The sequence below is a fragment of the Plasmodium sp. gorilla clade G2 genome (assembly GCF_900097015.1).
Source record: "Plasmodium sp. gorilla clade G2 genome assembly, chromosome: 5".
Taxonomy (NCBI): domain Eukaryota; phylum Apicomplexa; class Aconoidasida; order Haemosporida; family Plasmodiidae; genus Plasmodium; species Plasmodium adleri (nom. inval.).
In genome coordinates, this window is record NC_041697.1 from 216,109 (window position 1) to 231,751 (window position 15,643).

Consider the following 15,643-nt stretch of genomic DNA (forward strand, 5'->3'; position numbering starts at 1 on the left):
ATAAATATTTTAATTTTTTCTTTTTTTTTTTGTACAAATATTTGTGAAAACAAAAAAATATAGAATTATAAAAATATAATTATATAAATTAACATAGTTCTTTTATATGTAACGAATATACCCCAAATAGCTATTTTTTCTTTTTTTTTTTTTTTTTTTTTTTTTTTTTTTTTTTTTGGTTAGTCCAAATTTGTATGAACTGTTCAGGTAATTTTCCTATTTTTTTTTTTAACTATAATTATAGGTGTATAGTCTTAAAAATTATACAAAAGAAAAAATAAAATAAAATGATTGTGATATGGATTATCCCATTGTCTTACAAAATAAATAAATATATACATATATATATACATATATATATATATATAATATTTATGTTTCTCTTTTTATTTTTTCTTTGTAGCACATATTAGTTATGTACAAAAGAAAATGTTTACCCAAACTAACACATGAACATACACATATAATTACTTTTATTTTTATTTAATTATTTTGTATTCAAATATCTTTTTGGGACGTATTCTTCTCATAAATTAATTATACATTTTATTCCGACTTTCTATTTTTTTTTTTTTTTTTTATTATACTCCATATATCTATCTATCTATCTACTTATTACAATAATATCTTGTTGCTTCTTCAGTTGTAAAACACCAATAAAAATCATTTACATTAATGTAAGTAAATTTATCCTTTACTATTTGACAACAATAACATGAATGGACACCTGAGAATTTTATTTGTCCCATTGGGGAATATGATTTATATGCTTTTTCATTTAATAAATAAATAAATAAAACAATCCACATAATAATTAATGTTGATGCAGCAGTGATACGTACGATCCATTCTCTTAATTTCATACGACATGGAGGTCTACCTTCATCATTTATTCTATTTTTCATAACAGCCATAGCTACATGAAGAGCATCATTTTTATGTACTTTATTAGCTAGCTGTTTCTTTCTGAAATTTTCTCCTTTGATTTTTTTGTCTTTAGCTTTTGCATTTATTAATTCCTTTGTTTCATTTGAAAGAAACCAAGAGAAAGGGGCAGATGTAAGCATTCTTTCTCCTAAGGTACATTTATCAGCAGCTGATACTGTAGTTATTGTTGCAAATCCAAATAAAAGACCACCTAAACAACCACCTATGTGTGCATAATTATCTGTATATCCAAACATTCCAACTATTATACCAAACATTACTACAAGGACCATAAAAATTAAAACACAACATGGTCTTGGAATTGTTTTCCAATATTCAATATAATATGTAAATAAAGCTCCTATTAAACCATATAAAGAACCAGAAGAACCTATAGTAACACCACATGGATCACAAACAGCTGATAGTAAATTCCCTGTTACACCAGAAATAAAAAATAAAAGAGCTGTTCTAATAGATCCCCAATCAGGTTCAATCATCCATAAAATTTGAATTTGACAAATTACATTAAATAATATATGCATGAACCCACCATGTAAATACATAGACCAAAATAATCTATATATCTCACCATAATTTCTTATATAATTTGTATTTAAACCTCCTAATAAATTATATACACGACTATTTACAGAATCCCAATTTGCATATCCTCTACCATCTGGATTTTCTTCTACTTTATCTCCAGGCCATCCTTCATCTGATGCTTTAGAACCAACAAAATGTCTATTAGATGCAGATTCATCTAAATTGTATTCACATGCACCATATCCTAAAAATACAAAAAATGGCTGCCTCTTATGAACCAAATTTTCAGTATAAATAGGATATAAAACTTTAGATATACATCTACCATTAAAGGTATTATAATTAAAAACCATTTCTGCAAAAAATACCCAAAACAATATAGCAGTTGTTGATATACATACTGTTAATCTTCCTATCAAAGGATTGTTATTTAATCGTGGGTCTTTTACTTTTGTTTTTGCATTTTTATTCTTTCTTCTATATTTTCCAAGAATAGGAGAAGAAAAAGGATTCAAAGGAGCACGTCTACCAACAGCTCCTGATGGTAATGTATGTAGATTCTCATCACTTGTTACAATTATTTTTATATCATTTATTTCATTCATATTATCACTTGTATTGCCATAATCATGAACCTTAGGACTTAATAAGGAACCTTTATTTAATTTCACATCTCCATATACTAATAATTGTTGTGAATTTTTCTTACTAGATACATCATCTATATTAGTTGATGTTTCTAAGTCACTAAATATGCTAATTCTTTTTTCTTCTTCTTTCTTAGGTGATTCTAGATCACTATATACACTATTTTTTTTTTTTTCGTTATTAATTGAAAAGCTATTTTTCTTTTCATCATTATTAATTGAAAAGCTATTTTTCTTTTCATCATTATTAATTGAAAAACTATTCTTCTTTTCATTGTTATTAATTGAAAAGCTATTTTTCTTTTCATCGTTATTAATTGAAAAGCTATTTTTCTTTTCATCTCCATTAATTGAAAAGCTTTTTTTTTTTTCATTATTATTATTAAATATGTTGATTTTCATTTTAGTATTATTATTGAATATGCTTTTTTTTTTTTGTTCTTCATTATTTGCAGATTCAGAATCACTAAATAGACTACTTTTCCTTTTCTCTTCATTATTTTCACCTTTTGTCTTCTTGAATATACTAATTTTCTTCTTTTCCATATTATTGAATAAATTAGCTTTTTTCTTTACATCCCCTTTTGGAATTTCTAAATCGCTAAATATGCTGCTTTTTTTTTTCTCGGCATTTTTCGGATTAAACTCTGTATTAGATCCCATGTGTTAAATGTAATTGTGAATAAATAATTTTAACATATACATATATGAGTATATGTATATACATATATATATATATATATATATGAATAACGGATTAAAGTTATATATTATTGTTTCTATTATAAATAAAAAAAAAGACACTAAAAATAAATAACAAATATAGAAAGTGTAATACACATACAAATTATAATTTTCATAAATATATAATATTTATAAACATTTCGGTTTTCATATTTTTGAGATTATAAATTTTTGACATTGCAACATTAGAAACGTTACAAATTGTTAAATCCATACAACAGTTATAACAATTAATTTTTCAAATAAATATATAAAGTGAAATATATACATATATTCATGTATATATAGGCTTATACAATTACATTATAACATTTAATTTTTAATACACTTGAACGATTCTACGTTTTTCACATAACAAAAAAAAAAAAAAAAAAAAAAAAAAAAAAAAAAAATATATGTATATATATATATATATATATATATATATATAGTTATATTTATTTATTTACTTATGTATATATGCATAGTATAAATCCCTTTTTTTTTTTTTTTTTGTACATAATATTTTATATGGGTTTTTATTTTTCTTTCGGGGATACTGATATATACGTTTTAAATGAAAAACAAAAAGAAATTCAAAAAAAAAAAAAAATAAAATAAAATAAATAAAATAAAATATTTTTATGTCAAATGTTCAAAAAGTATATATATATATATATATATATATATATATATATATATATATATGTATATATAATTGTCTAAAACAAAAAAAAAAAAGTTTACACACATTAATTTTACATATAAACAAACATATATACATATATATATATATGCATATAATTTCAAAAGGAAATAACACAAATACAAAAAATATTTGTACAGTTTTAATAAATTTTTTAAAATATGAGTATTTCTATCATTTTAATGTGCACAATCTTATATATATTTATATATATTATCTTTTTCCATATTATTTGTAAAAAAAAAAAATATATACATAAATATATATATTTAATTATTTTGATTTTTTTTTTTTTTTTTTTTTCTGATGTTTATATATATAATTACATATATGCAACCAAAAAATTATTTTCTCTTATATTTTATAAATTGGACAAATGTATGAAAAAATAAAAAATAGCACATATACACATATATATTATATATATATATATATAATATAACCATGCATACATAAATATTTCTTTCAATATATATTTTTTTTTTTTTTTCACAATTAATAAAGAAATAATTTTTTCAAAAATGGATTCATATTAAAATCTTATTAAGTTGAATTTATATAGTTTAATTATATAACAAAAAAAAACAAGAAAAAAAAAAAAAAAAAGGTTAATAAAATATATTATGCAATAAAAGGATTCTTCTTTTATTTTGATTTATTTGATTTGTTTTTTTTTTTTTTTAATTTTTAATATTTCAATAATTTTAATACGTGTAAATACAATATATATATATATATATATATATATATATAAAACCTACATATGAAAATGTTTTAAAAGAATAAACGAAAAACGAATATTTTACATTTTAAAGTATACATATATATTACATATATATAGTATATGAATTTTTTTTTTTTTTTTTTTAATGTCTTTCTAAAAATTTTTTGTCCAAGTATATTATTCTTTCATATAACTGATGGCTGTATTTGTATAAACTCAAATTTATTATATGCGTCTCCCCGTTTCCTACATAAAATAAATAAATATATATATATATATATATATATATAATATATGTTATACGTTTCATGAATATCCAATTGAAGAAAAATGAAAAAGTTACAATCATTAAAAACGAAAATACAGATATAAGAACTTAAATAATATTACATATATATATATATATATATATATATACTTGTAAATAAAACAATCTTCTCTTTTGTATTTTTTTCTGGTTTATTAAAAGTATATAAAATATTGAAATTGTTATATTTTAATTGTGGTAAAAAATAATCACAAAAATTCCTAACACAATAAAGAATATATATAAAAAGTAAAATATGTACAACACAATATGTCGTCTTAAATAAATTCCTTGTAAGCACATACAAAAAAAAGTTTACTTATATATATGTATTTTATTTTATTTAATTTTTTTTTATTTTTTGATGTATTACTTAACTATGTTATTAGACGCCTCCGCATAAAAATCTATTTTATCTATACTTTTTAGTTCAATTCTCGAACAAAGGATTATTTTATTTATTCTATTAATACTCATTTTTTTAAAGAATAATCATAAATTGATTTCATCATTTTATATTTTTTATCTCGTACATTCAATAAAAAAAAAAAAAAAAAAAAAAAAAAATTAAATTAAAATAAAATAAAATAAAATATGAACAGTTCAGAATTTTTTTTTTTTTTATTCTTCAAAGTATTATTATATATATATATATATATGTCAACATATAATACGACCTTTTTTTGTGATATTATATACTTACATAAAACATTTAATGATTGTAAATACATATATATATATATATATATTATTTAATATCTTATTATATATATGCACATTAATTTGTTTGAATGATTTTCTTTTTTTTTTTTTTTTTTTTTTTTTTTTCTTACATTATCTCGTTAATCTTTCTAAAAAAAGTATTATTTTTCGTAACAGGTACATATATAAAAACATATTATTTCAAAAAAAAAAAAAACCTTAATTCGTACTTCTTGTCAAAATAGGGAAAAAAAATATATCATTAAAAAAATAATAAAGGAAACGTATTATATTATTGTAGCCTATTAAATATATAACATATATATATATAAATATGTTCACTTTTTATTTTAATATAAATTTTTTATCTTATTCAAAATGTTTTTGTTTTTATAAATAAAAAATGTGAAATTATAATATAAAAATTATATACATAAATATTTATATATATATATAATATATTATAAATTAAAAAAAAAAAAAAAAAAATTGATGAGACAAGTACTAACATATTATTATTAATAAAAAGTTATATATAAAAAAAAAAAAAAAAAAAAAAAAAAAAAAAAAATTTGTTTTCATAAATGAAACTAGTATACACACAAATATACATATATATATATATATTTATATATATATATAATGTTATATGTATGGGTTAAGAAAAATTATATATTACATATAAATAAAAATATATAAGAATACATATAAAATAAATTAATTTTATATATTTTTTTTTTTTTTATTTGTTTATATTTTTGTTTATTCTTCTGCTGCAACATTTACAACAGCTTGGTTCTCAGTTTTTTTAGATTTAGCCTTTTTCTCTTCTCTCTTTTTCTTTTTCTTAACTGCTTTAGCTACACCCTTATAGTAGTCATTGTTAATTTTTTGTAGTTCTTTCTTTTGTATATTTTTCTGAACTCTTTTTTCCTTTTTATTTTTTGATTTTTCAAGGATGCTCTTTCTCATCCTAAGAACAGCCAATGATCTTAATAATTTGTAGGCTGGGTTAAGTCTACATCTAACAGCAAAGTTGGTTAATGAGTTTTTGTTTTGTAATCTCTTCTTGCATGGTTTCTTTCTAGCTAATAAGCTTGCTTGTACTTTGTCGCTGTGTATAATTCTATAGATATCAGGATTGTGTACAATAGATTTTGGTAAAATATAATTTTTCTTAGTTACTTTTTTATCATGTATCTTTCCATATATAACATCTAATTTTTTAAAAGCACTTTCACTCCATATACACAATCTACCTATAGATCCACCAGGAGCTAATTTTAATAAATTTAATTTAGTAACTTTACATAAATCAACTCCAGGAATATTTCTAAAAGCTTTCTTTACACCATTATCATTATCATAAATAATAAGAGGACCATTTCTAATTTTATATTTTCTGTTTCTCATTTTACCTTTTCCTGCTCTAATTTTTTTCGATTTTACTAATCTATTAACTTCATCTTTTAATCCAAGACTAACTAAAAAGTTTACAGCTTCTTTTGTTTTAGTAAGAGATTCAATATCATTGCTAACAACTAATGGAACCTCCTTAAGGTGAGAAATACGATGACCTCTTGCTAAAACTAATGATGTTACACCACTAGCTGCAATAGATGAACATACGGCATATCTTTTTTCTTTCAAATTAACTTTCCTTCCCCATCTTCTCCATATTTTAGTTGGGTTAAACATACCACCACCTCTACACATATTTCCAAAAGCAGCCTGTCCAGCTCTATGAGTACCTCCACCTGGAACTCTTGGAATTCTTGCTACTGCTCTACCAGTACCCCATGATTCAGCCGATGTTTCATATCCAGCACCTAATTTAACAGCATATGGATGTCTTCTGTTTTTTGACATATTTGTATATACGCTTTGTATTAAATCATTTCTGATTGGCGTTTGAAAAACTACTGGTATTTCTACTTCGCCAACGACGTTCTTTCCATTTGTACTATAAACATTTGCAACAGGTCTTATGGTAGCCATTTATAAAAAAAAAAATTTTAAATATATATATGTTATTTTTTTTTTTTTTTTTTTTTGTGTTAAAATTTTAAAAATAGCTGTAAAAAAAAAAAAAAAAAAAAAGAAAAATTATGAACAAGTCATGTAAAAAAAAAAAAAAAAAAAAAAAAAAATTATATATATATATATAAATATTACACATATATACATATATATATATAACATAAATTGGCTGTTTTTTATTTATTTATTTTTTTTATTTTTTTTATTTTATTTTTTTTTTAAATCCTTCTACATTTAAAATATGGTAAAATAATTTGTATAATAAGGATTTATATATATATAAACATATAATTATTAAAATATAATGAAAATATATATACATTGATACAATATATGGAAACAATCCCGTTTTTGTTTTCAATTTTTTATAATTTACATAAATATAATATAAATAAATAAATATATATATAATAAATGTAAAGAAATTATTACTTTAATTAAGGAAATATTATTCTAATATATATATATATATATATATATATATATATAATATTAATGTGATAATTTATTTTCTCTTTTTTAATTTTTGTTTTTCTTCCCTAAATAAAAACAAAATTCCAAATTCTCTTTAATTCAAAATAAAAAAAAAAAAAAAAAACTGGTATTCTAATAAATTTGGAATGAAATATATTTTTTTTTATTTTTTTCCCTTTTTTCCTTTTTTTTTTTTTTTTTTTAAGATATATAATTTTTCAATAAAAATATCTTAACATAAAAATTGAATAAAAATAATAAATTAAAAAAAAAAAAAAAAGTTTTAACATAAAAATAATAAATATATATAATATATATTTATATATATATATATATATTTATAGTGATGTATGTAAAGTGATATATATATAATAATATCATAATATTATCGACATATATTTATATATTATACAATATATAAATATATATTATATTATACTTTTGTATATATAAAATGTTAAATTTTTTTTTTATTACCTATATATAAATTATTACATATAAAATATAATGTATATAATATAATATAATATAATATATTATTATGTTTATATAATATAATATATATTAATATTATATATTATTTTTTTTTTATTACCGCTCCTCAAAGGTGATTAAAAGGGTTTTTTTTTTCTTCTATATTATAAGCATATATATTATATAATAATACTCATTTGACCATAGGCCTTAAAATAAAATAAAATAATATTATATATATATATATATATATATATAATATATATTAAATATAATTACATATGTATTATTATATATATATAATATTTCTTTTAATTTTTCTGTAATTTTTTGTTCTCTCCACTTTTATTATTGATCTCTTAAAAAAATTACCTTATGATAGGAACATATTATTTTTCAACTAATTCTTTATTTATATATATAATAAAATAATAATATAAAAAATAAAATGTTAAGATATGTTTTGCTATTATTTTTTTATAAAAGAATATTAAAAAATTAATAATATATTATTATATATATAAAATATATTATATTTTTTTGTGTATATATTTATATCTCAAATTTTAAGGTTCTTTATTTTTTCCTTATAAAAAAAATGTATAAGATTGTATAATAAGAATTATTTATATATTAAATATATTTATTGAATTTTTCTTTTTTAATATAAAATATATATATATATATATATAATATGTATATAATATTTTATCATATGTATATATAACCCATTAAGAATTTTTTAACATGCCATATTTTAATATATCTTTATAATAGTATAAAAAAAAATAATAAATTTTTTAATAAGTGTGTTTTATTATACAAGTGTAACTACACATGTATTATATAAAATTTATTTAAATAAAGCAAAATATATGAACAAATATAAAACAACAACAACAAAAAAAAAAAAAAAAAAAAAAAATTAAAATAAAGAAATGAAAAAGAAATAAATTATAAAAAATAAGATAATCAAATTATATAATAATTATATTATTAACATAATAAAATGAGAAACTTAAAAAATTTAGTATTCCTTTTCACCGCTATTTTTTTGATATAAATAAATTACGGTTGATTTTAAAAATTAAAAATATATACAATTTGGCTTTTTCGTAATATAAAAATATTGTGAATTAAAATATATTTATTATATGTACGAACAAGGTTAAATAAAATATAATAATATTATTTATTTTTAATTGTATCCTTTTAGAGGTTACAAAAAAGGAATAGGGGGATATAACATTTTATTAATGTAACCTACAAAAAAAAAAACAAAAAAAAAAAACCAAAAAAAAAAAAAAAAAATTGGTTATTATATTTTTTTCCTTTATATATTTTATATATTTTACTTTATATTTTATTTTATTTTCCTTTATATATTTTATTTTATTTTCCTTTATATTTTATTTTATTTTTTATTTTATTTATGCTTGGTTTTTCTTCGGCAAACTATCAATTGTCAATTTGACCAGATGGTAGACATTTATGAAGCCTCCCCATTTGACTTTGCTTTCTAGCGATTTTGTTTGTACTATAGAATTTTTAAATATTTCAATAACTTGTTGACTATTTAAATGAGAATTTATTGATAAGACTAAGGAAGCTAGACCTGTTATAACAGCTGCTGAGAAAGAGGTACCACTACTTATAGCATATTTATTATGAGGAAAAGTAGAAATTATATTACCCCCAGGTGCAGCTAGGTGTACATAATTTGTGCTATAACATGAATCTGATGATAATACAATATTTCCATTTGATTGTTGTGTCATATTAGATACAGAGATAATATTATCTAGATGTGCTGAATAAGCAGCTGGATATAATTTTTGTATATTTAAATTACATTCTTGAAATGCTTGTTTACATTTTGAATTCGATGAACAATTTCCAGATGAAGATATAACAAGTATATCTTTATTTTGTAATTCTTTTAAAGCTTGAAATAAAGATGGATAATGTGTAGTACTAGCAAAACTTGCATTTATTATTTTTGATTTTTTCTTAGCACAGAAATTAAAACATTCTAATATATCACTAATATAACCAGCATTATTATTATTTAAAGCTTTACATATAATTAATTTTGCTTTCTTACTAATACCTTTAATTCCTCTTTTTTGTTTAGGCGAGTTGCCTGCAATAATACCAGCAATAAATGTTCCATGTCCATGTCCATCATTAGAATTATTATTATTACAACATTCTTCTTTTTCTTTTAAAAATAATCTTTTACGTAACATATTATGTAAATCATTATTATCATTATTATATAAATTATTATTATTATTGTTATCATTTCTATTATACCTTTTGTCGCTTTTTTTCATATATTCTTTCTTTTCTATAATATTATCTTTCAAATCTACATGTTCATCATCTATTCCTGTATCAATAATACAAACATTAACATCATTAACTTCATAATTATTTGATAAATTCATGCCCTCTTCGATTTGTATAATATCATAACCATCTAAAATATTTGTTCCAATCATTTTTTTATTTAATCTTTCGCTTTGATATTTGGCTGAACTGTGATTAGAATTACTATTATTACTATTACTATTAATATGATAATTATTATTATTATTATTATTATTATTATTATTATTATTATTATTGTCTTTATTTTTATTACTATGATTAATTTTAAATATATGATTTTTATTATTCTCATATTTTCTTTTACCTTTCACTGACAATGTATATGGAGATGTCGATATAGATGTAAATGTAGATGTAGAAGGAGATCCATGTGGTAGCTCCTTCGTCTTCTCTTTGATTGGACATGCAACATTAATCTTGCTATTCTTACTATTATTATTGTCATATATATTATTGTCATATTTATTATCTACCATTTTATTATCACTCTTTATATTATCTCCCATTTTATTATCTCCCATTTTATTATCTCCCATTTTATTATCTCCCATTTTATTATCTCCCATTTTATTATCTCCCCTTTTATTATCACTCCTCATTTGTAGACCATGATTTATTTGAGTGTCCTTCTCAACATTAATTCTTCGACTTTCTAATAGGCGAAGACAAATATTTAAAATCATTTCTTCATTGTTTATATATTTAGGAAATTCATATAAATAAAAATTTATAAAAATTAATTTTTCAATATGACCACAATTCGAAAGGATCTTCATAAAAATATGTTTATAATTTCTTGAACTTAATATATTATTATCTTGTTTAAAATGTATAATTAATCTTTTTTTTTGTATATCTTTTATTTTTTTTTTTATTTCTTCTTTTTCATTTATATTTGTATTATACCTTTTATCTAAATAAGTACTTTTCTCCTTTCTTATTTCTGTTTTATTTTTATAAGAATTATCATTTTTTTTTTTTTTTTTATTATTTATATAATTTTTTATATTTCCCTTCTTTTTATCCTCTCCATCTTTTCTTTTATTACTATTTATATAAGATACATCCTTCAAAACTCGGTTCTTATAATATCTTCTTGTAAATATAAAATTACCTCCTATACCCGTTTCTATATATTTTTTCTTCCTTACCACCACTTCATAGTTTACATATTTTATATTTTCAAAATATATTTTGTTTATTATATTAAAAATAACAATATACCAAATAAAATAATGTCTATTTATCATTCTATATTTATATTATTATATCTGTATCATATTATTAACAAAACGGTGCACATATCAAAAATATAAAATAAATAAATAAATATATATATATATATATATATATATATATATATATATATATATGTTTGTGTGTGGTTTATTATATATTATTATATTTCTTTAATAAGCATTAATATACTTTTCTCTTTTATTATAATGTAAAAAAAATCAAATCAAATCAAATAAAGACGGTTTAGAAATATATTATGTTATGATATAATCTTATACTATAATTTATCAAAAAAAAAAAAAAAAAATAATTACAAATATAACAAAATATAACAAATAATAAAATAAAAAATATAATAAACCAAATGAACAAATTGAATAATTTCACTATTATTTATAAATATAAAATATTTTAATATTATTTATATACACACCCATCATAGCATTTTTATGGAAAATAAAGTGGACAATTTTTTCTTACAACAAAATATGCATTCAGAACTATTCTTCCTAATTATAATTAATAACAAAAGAAAAAAAAAAATATATATATATATATATATATATATATATATAAAATAAAATAACCAAATCTAAAAGGTAAAACATAAAGCATAATTTATTTTTTTATATTTTTTTATATTTTTGTATTTTTTTATATTTTTTTATATTTTTATATTTTTTTGTATTTTTTTTTTTTTTTTTCATGTGCACTCTTTCGAACATTAAAATAACTAACATATTTTTCTAATCTTCAAAGATTAACATATATATGAAAATTATTTCATAAAAAATTGGTAAATAAAAGTACAAATTTTTTTCATTACATAAACTTTGTTCTGCATAAAAGGTAATATAACATAATAATAATAATACATATATATATTATATATATATATATATATATTATCATTTATATTGAAATTTTTTTTTTTTTTTTTTTTTAAACCAGATAAGTAAAAAATAATATAAAATGTGAAAAAAAAAAACAAAATTAAAAATAATATACATATGAAAATATAACATATATATATAAATATATATATATTTATTTATTTATTTATTTATTTATATCCATCTTATTCCCTCTTTATTATCGTTTAAATTTTATCTTTGGAGATACGTGGGTTCCACTTATTTTTGCGTTCGCACCACCACTTGATATATTTCTGTCAACTTGTTTATTTCTCCTTTTTTCCACCCCATTATTTTTTCTGTTCTTATTTCTTCTATTATTTATTTTATTTTTATGTATCCTTCTTCTTTTTGTTAATATATTTCTTTTTTTTTTTCCTTTTCTTCTTCTATCTAGCTCGACTAATTTATCATATTTAGAGCGCATTATTACCCTTTTCAATTTTTTTTTCTTTCCTTGCCTTCTTCTTTTTATATTCGATGAATTCTCATTATTGCTTGAAGAAAAATTATTATTTTTTTTTTTTTCTAACTCGGATAGTGCTTCTAGTGTGTCTAGATCCCTATTATCTATGATAGAAAAAGGATCATATAAAAATCGAGTCTCTGAATCCTTTTGTGTATCCATATAAACATTTGCATTCTCCTCATTTTTGTGATTATCTAAATGTGAATGAAATATATTATCACTCTCATCATATATATGATAATCATTGTTGACCTGTTTTTCATGTGAAATTTTTCTTTTCTTCCTTATATGTATATCATTATCATCACTATAATAATTATCTTCATATGTTATGTCTTTTACATATCCATCCTGATCAAATATATAAGATGTGTCATCATTTGTGTTATATTTCCTTTTTTGCATATCTTCATTATAAGACATGTCAAAAAAAGAGACATACGGTTTATGATTAAGCATATCATTCAAAAGGAATTTTTTTTTTTCCTTACACGGATAAGTTTTATATTCATCATATTTTTTGTTATATATATATAGATCTTTATCATCTTCCATATGTGTATTTCTATTTTTATTTATCATTTTATTATTTTTATATATATCTTCATCCACACTTGTTTCTTTCTTTACATGTTGTTCCTCTTCATTATATTTGACGCATAAATTATCTTGACACATATTTTTTATTTTTGCATCATTTAATAATTTTTTGTGTTCTTTATTTTTTAACTCCAAATAAAATATCTTGTAGGATCGTTTTCTTTCTTCTGCAGAATCTTCAAATATATTCATAAAATCAAGGTTATATGCCTTGTTAGACAAATGTCTCAATTCTTCTCTTTTTAATATTGATTTATTTAATATTTTTCTTAATTTTTCTAGAGACAAATTTAAATTGATACTATTTAGAAGCACTAAGGAATTAAAAAAAGTTGCAGATACAACAACGTGATCATCATCTATAATATCAGATTCGACTTTTTCATATATATCTGTATTATAAGAAAAATAAAATAGAGATATATCTTTTCTATTTAATTTTTTATTTCCTTTATCATCTAATATTTTTATTTCATTATCATATATATAATTGTTTTTTTCATTCTGCTTATTATTATCTGCATATAACAAACTAAAAATTGAAAAAATTTTCTCAACGTTTAGATTTAAAGAGGAATATGATTTTTGTCCTTCGTCAATTGGGATTTTTTCATATTGATATAATATATCATTATTTTTATTTTTTTTATTATTTTTATTATTTTTATTATTTTTATTATTTTTATTATTTTTATTCATATGATTCTTTATTTTGTTGGATGGTGTTTCGATTATTATTTTAATTTCTCTCAATTTCTTCATAATTTCTATTAATTTATTATTTTCTTCATATATATTATAACTAATATAAATAAATTGAACTCCTTCCATTTTACAATAATCTAGACATTTAATAAGATGTTGTATTGATCTAGATTTATTTATTTTTTTATTTGTTTGTGGGTTACTTCCAAAAGATTTACATACAACAAATTGTTTGTTCATGTTAATTATTTTTTGATTTTTCATTATATCTCCTTGAATAATAATATTACCAATGAGTATATCATGATTATTTTCATAGTTCAAATTAGATTCTTTACAATTTTTTTTTTTGTTACATATTTGTTTTTTTATTTGGTTTGGTTCTTGAATTATTTCTTCTGAATAATATTTAAAAGAAGAAATTATACTGTTTATTTTATCACTCAAAGAATTATCATGTTTATCATTCATATTATAATTTACCTTATTATTTAATAACAAAAATTTTTTTATCAAACCATCAGTAGTATCATCAACCCCTGATCCGATTAAACACACTTTGGTAGTTTCTATGGATATATTATTTTGTAATATATATTTTGAAAATTCATTGTCTTCATATATATGTTCATAATTTATATTTGTCTTTTTTAAATTATTCGAAGATTTAAGGGTAAACAAATTTTTAATAGATCTAAAAAATTTTAAAAAAATACTTTCCTTTTTTTCATTTGTAGTACGACAATATTTTGTTTCATCTATATTATCATTATTATTAATTATTTTATCATTAATATTATTATTTGATAAATTCTTTTTTTCTTTTTTTTTAATAAATGTCTCAACATTTACATTCCTCTTCTGATAAATATGTAAATTGTCACCTTCTGATGATAAATCCTTATTTATACTTTCAAGAATTCTATGTCTCACCTCCACATGACAAAAAATATTTTCTTTCAAATGAAAAAAATGTATATACAAAAAAGAAACAAATAATGTACAACGTAATAATCTTTTACACAAATATATCATCTTTTTATTTTATT

The 15,643-nt window shown here is 19.4% G+C and overlaps 5 protein-coding genes across 5 annotated transcripts; all 5 read right to left on the reverse strand.

Annotated features, from left to right (window-relative positions):
- Positions 1-608: 608 nt before the first annotated feature.
- On the reverse strand, positions 609-2,786 carry PADL01_0505700 (rhomboid protease ROM4; the record flags this gene model as incomplete). Its single annotated transcript, XM_028685414.1, has 1 exon — positions 609-2,786. The coding sequence occupies one exon, from the start codon at positions 2,784-2,786 to the stop codon at positions 609-611; it is 2,178 nt and encodes a 725-aa protein (XP_028536915.1).
- Positions 2,787-4,418: 1,632 nt separating this feature from the next.
- PADL01_0505800 (conserved Plasmodium protein, unknown function) lies at positions 4,419-5,060 on the reverse strand (the record flags this gene model as incomplete). The annotated part of the gene is made up of 3 exons (XM_028685415.1): positions 4,419-4,522; positions 4,695-4,804; positions 4,957-5,060. The coding sequence occupies 3 exons, from the start codon at positions 5,058-5,060 to the stop codon at positions 4,419-4,421; spliced, it is 318 nt and encodes a 105-aa protein (XP_028536916.1).
- A 987-nt stretch (positions 5,061-6,047) lies between these two features.
- On the reverse strand, positions 6,048-7,283 carry PADL01_0505900 (60S ribosomal protein L4; the record flags this gene model as incomplete). The annotated part of the gene is made up of 1 exon (XM_028685416.1): positions 6,048-7,283. The coding sequence occupies one exon, from the start codon at positions 7,281-7,283 to the stop codon at positions 6,048-6,050; it is 1,236 nt and encodes a 411-aa protein (XP_028536917.1).
- A 2,420-nt stretch (positions 7,284-9,703) lies between these two features.
- Positions 9,704-11,917, reverse strand: PADL01_0506000 (subtilisin-like protease 3; the record flags this gene model as incomplete). The annotated part of the gene is made up of 1 exon (XM_028685417.1): positions 9,704-11,917. One exon carries the CDS (start codon positions 11,915-11,917, stop codon positions 9,704-9,706), a length of 2,214 nt encoding a protein of 737 aa, XP_028536918.1.
- A 1,081-nt stretch (positions 11,918-12,998) lies between these two features.
- On the reverse strand, positions 12,999-15,629 carry PADL01_0506100 (conserved Plasmodium protein, unknown function; the record flags this gene model as incomplete). The annotated part of the gene is made up of 1 exon (XM_028685418.1): positions 12,999-15,629. One exon carries the CDS (start codon positions 15,627-15,629, stop codon positions 12,999-13,001), a length of 2,631 nt encoding a protein of 876 aa, XP_028536919.1.
- Positions 15,630-15,643: the final 14 nt, after the last annotated feature.